This window comes from Pieris napi, chromosome 3 (assembly GCF_905475465.1).
Source record: "Pieris napi chromosome 3, ilPieNapi1.2, whole genome shotgun sequence".
NCBI classification, from domain to species: domain Eukaryota; kingdom Metazoa; phylum Arthropoda; class Insecta; order Lepidoptera; family Pieridae; genus Pieris; species Pieris napi.
In genome coordinates this window covers 10,221,431-10,223,821 of record NC_062236.1, presented here as the reverse complement: position 1 = coordinate 10,223,821, position 2,391 = coordinate 10,221,431, and the positions used below count along the sequence as shown (strand labels likewise).

General features: G+C 30.6%; 1 protein-coding gene across 1 annotated transcript; it reads left to right on the top strand.

The window, feature by feature from the left end:
• The first annotated feature begins 536 nt into the window (after positions 1-536).
• Positions 537-1,748, top strand: LOC125063724 (exosome complex component CSL4). Its single transcript, XM_047670308.1, has 3 exons — positions 537-915; positions 1,007-1,255; positions 1,492-1,748. The coding sequence occupies exons 1-3, from the start codon at positions 733-735 to the stop codon at positions 1,726-1,728; spliced, it is 669 nt and encodes a 222-aa protein (XP_047526264.1). The 5' UTR covers positions 537-732; the 3' UTR covers positions 1,729-1,748.
• The last annotated feature ends 643 nt before the right edge of the window (positions 1,749-2,391 follow it).

The following is a 2,391-nucleotide window of genomic DNA, read 5'->3' as shown; positions in this document are numbered from 1 at the left end:
TAACTAGTGATATGATTATGTGTAATGTGAAGGCCCACTTCATATGTTTATAGAACTTTGTGAATCTGTGCCAACAGAGAAGCACTCTCGGTGGATTTTGACATATGGAAGTTATACTTCGCGCTGTGACTCGATGACTACTGCGTCAGGGATGTCAACTTCCAAGTTCCAACCCGACCAATAAACGAAACCAAATGTAAACTCTAAGCGTGGCTATATAACTAATAACCCAAGATCGAAATAATAGCTCAACGATTAAACAGGACAAAAAGCTCTTTAAATTATGTATGAAATGAAAATGAAGAAAGGCAAAAAAATGATACCACGAAAAGTTAAGTTAAGAAAATCTAAATTTTAAGAAAGAAATGTTAAGAAATGCAATCATTAATATATGTAAAATGCACCCACATTACACCTGTTTTATACTACATGAATGTATTTTTACCTCGTATTTAAAATCACCTCTCAAATTTTTGGTGCTTTTAGTCGAAATTTTGAAGTTGGTTCTAGGGGGATATTTTGTAGTTGGCAACACCGAAGTGAGAACTTTCAAGTTTCAGTTTTGTTTATTGTTACTTGATTGGTTAAGAGTTATTAGCCGTATTTACTATTTTTATTTGGTTAAATTCTTTAGCACCAACGTGTGTAAAACTGTAAATTGGTCTTAGATGCTTTATAATAAACATAGTTTAAAACATAGAGATACTATCAGCTTATAATACGTTGTACAATATGGAAATAGATAAAGAAGAATCAAAACAAACGACAGAAGATATTAAAATATGTATACCTGGTATGCGCATAAGTGCATCTAATAAAGAAACTATGTCAGGGGCTGGAACATATGAATTAGATGGTTACATATACACGTATCTTGCAGGAATATTGAAAACACAATATGATGAGGTTAAAAAGGTTAGTTTATCCAGAAATATGAGATATTAATTATATTTTTTTTGGTTTACAAACAAATTTATAATATATACTGATATTTTTTGCTTTTCAGGCGAATATTTTATCCATAGAAAGTCCAAAAAGCCCCAGTGTCCTTCCTCAAATGGGAGATATAGCTACAGCAAGAGTAATAGCTGTAAACTCCCGGTTAGTACAATGCCAGATACTTTGTGTGGGTCCAACAGTGTTAGCTAGGCCATACAGAGGAATTCTGAAAAAGGAAGATATAAGAGATATGGATAAAGATAGAATTGATCCCTATAAGTGCTTTAGACCTGGGGATGTTATTTTAGCAAGAGTTGTATCCTTTTAAACTAACCAAACTATTTTTGAGGTTTAATACTTAGATCGATATGATATGATTATCATTTCAACAGTATTTCATATTATTATTTAAAGTGACAGACAAGTAATGTGTACATGACATCCAATTACTTTTAGTGGAATATAGTATGCTTTTAATATGATGTTGCTTTATATAGAACAAATTTAATTGTATTTGATACTACCATTTTTTACTACTTTAAACAAAATCAGTTACCAATGACAGAGCTGCATGCTTATCATCTATCCACTGCAGAAAATGAGCTTGGTGTCGTAATTGCAACTGCTGAAGGTTCTCCACAAGGAGTAAGCATGGTTCCAATCAGCTGGTCTGAAATGCAGTGCCCTACAACATTAAACAAAGAGCCCAGGAAAGTAGCAAGAGTAATACCTGAAACTATCAATAAAGAATTTGTCTTTGCAAGTCAACCTGAATTGGGCAAGAGTTAAAAATAAAACACTTATTAAAATTTTAGTTTTTTTATTCAATATATAGTACAAAAATAGTTTATTTATAAATTTTTGTTATGTATGTACAAATATATAGTTATCATGTCAAAACGAAAAGACTGGCTGCCCATGACACAGGGAACCCTAGTGTGGGGGTAGTGCTCTTTATTTTACCTACATATTCTGTTATTGTGTGCAAATAATAAAGTTTTCCTTTCTTTCAATAATACAAATACCTATAAAAGTAAATATAATCATATTAAACTAGCGGATTGTCCCATGTTCGCCAAAGCCCTATTAATTAAAAATTAAATTAAAACATTATATTATATAAAAGAAAAACGCTTTTTACCGGATTAAAGTTATGTATTATTATAAATTTACAACTATTTGACATAATTTTAAATTTATCCGACGTTAATCAAAGATGATCTATGTTAATCAAAGACAATATTATATTATATTTTATAGTCTATGTTCCTCAAGGAAAGACTAGAGTAAGACTTGGCTTAAAGGTCTCGTTACCAGGCCATAAAATTAAAAAAAAAAAAAAAAAAAAGATTTTTTAAATCGGTCCAGTAGTTTTGGAGCCTTCAATGCTCCACAAATAATAATAAAAAATTATCTTTATAGATGTAAAAGGAAGTTTGTTCTATTAAAACT

Coding starts and splice junctions, on each gene's coding strand:
- LOC125063724 (XM_047670308.1), top strand. CDS start 733: ATGGAAATAGATAAAGAAGAATCAAAACAAACGACAGAAGATATTAAA. Junction 916..1,006: donor AATATGATGAGGTTAAAAAG/GTTAGTTTATCC, acceptor TTTGCTTTTCAG/GCGAATATTTTATCCATAGA. Junction 1,256..1,491: donor ATGTTATTTTAGCAAGAGTT/GTATCCTTTTAA, acceptor AAACAAAATCAG/TTACCAATGACAGAGCTGCA.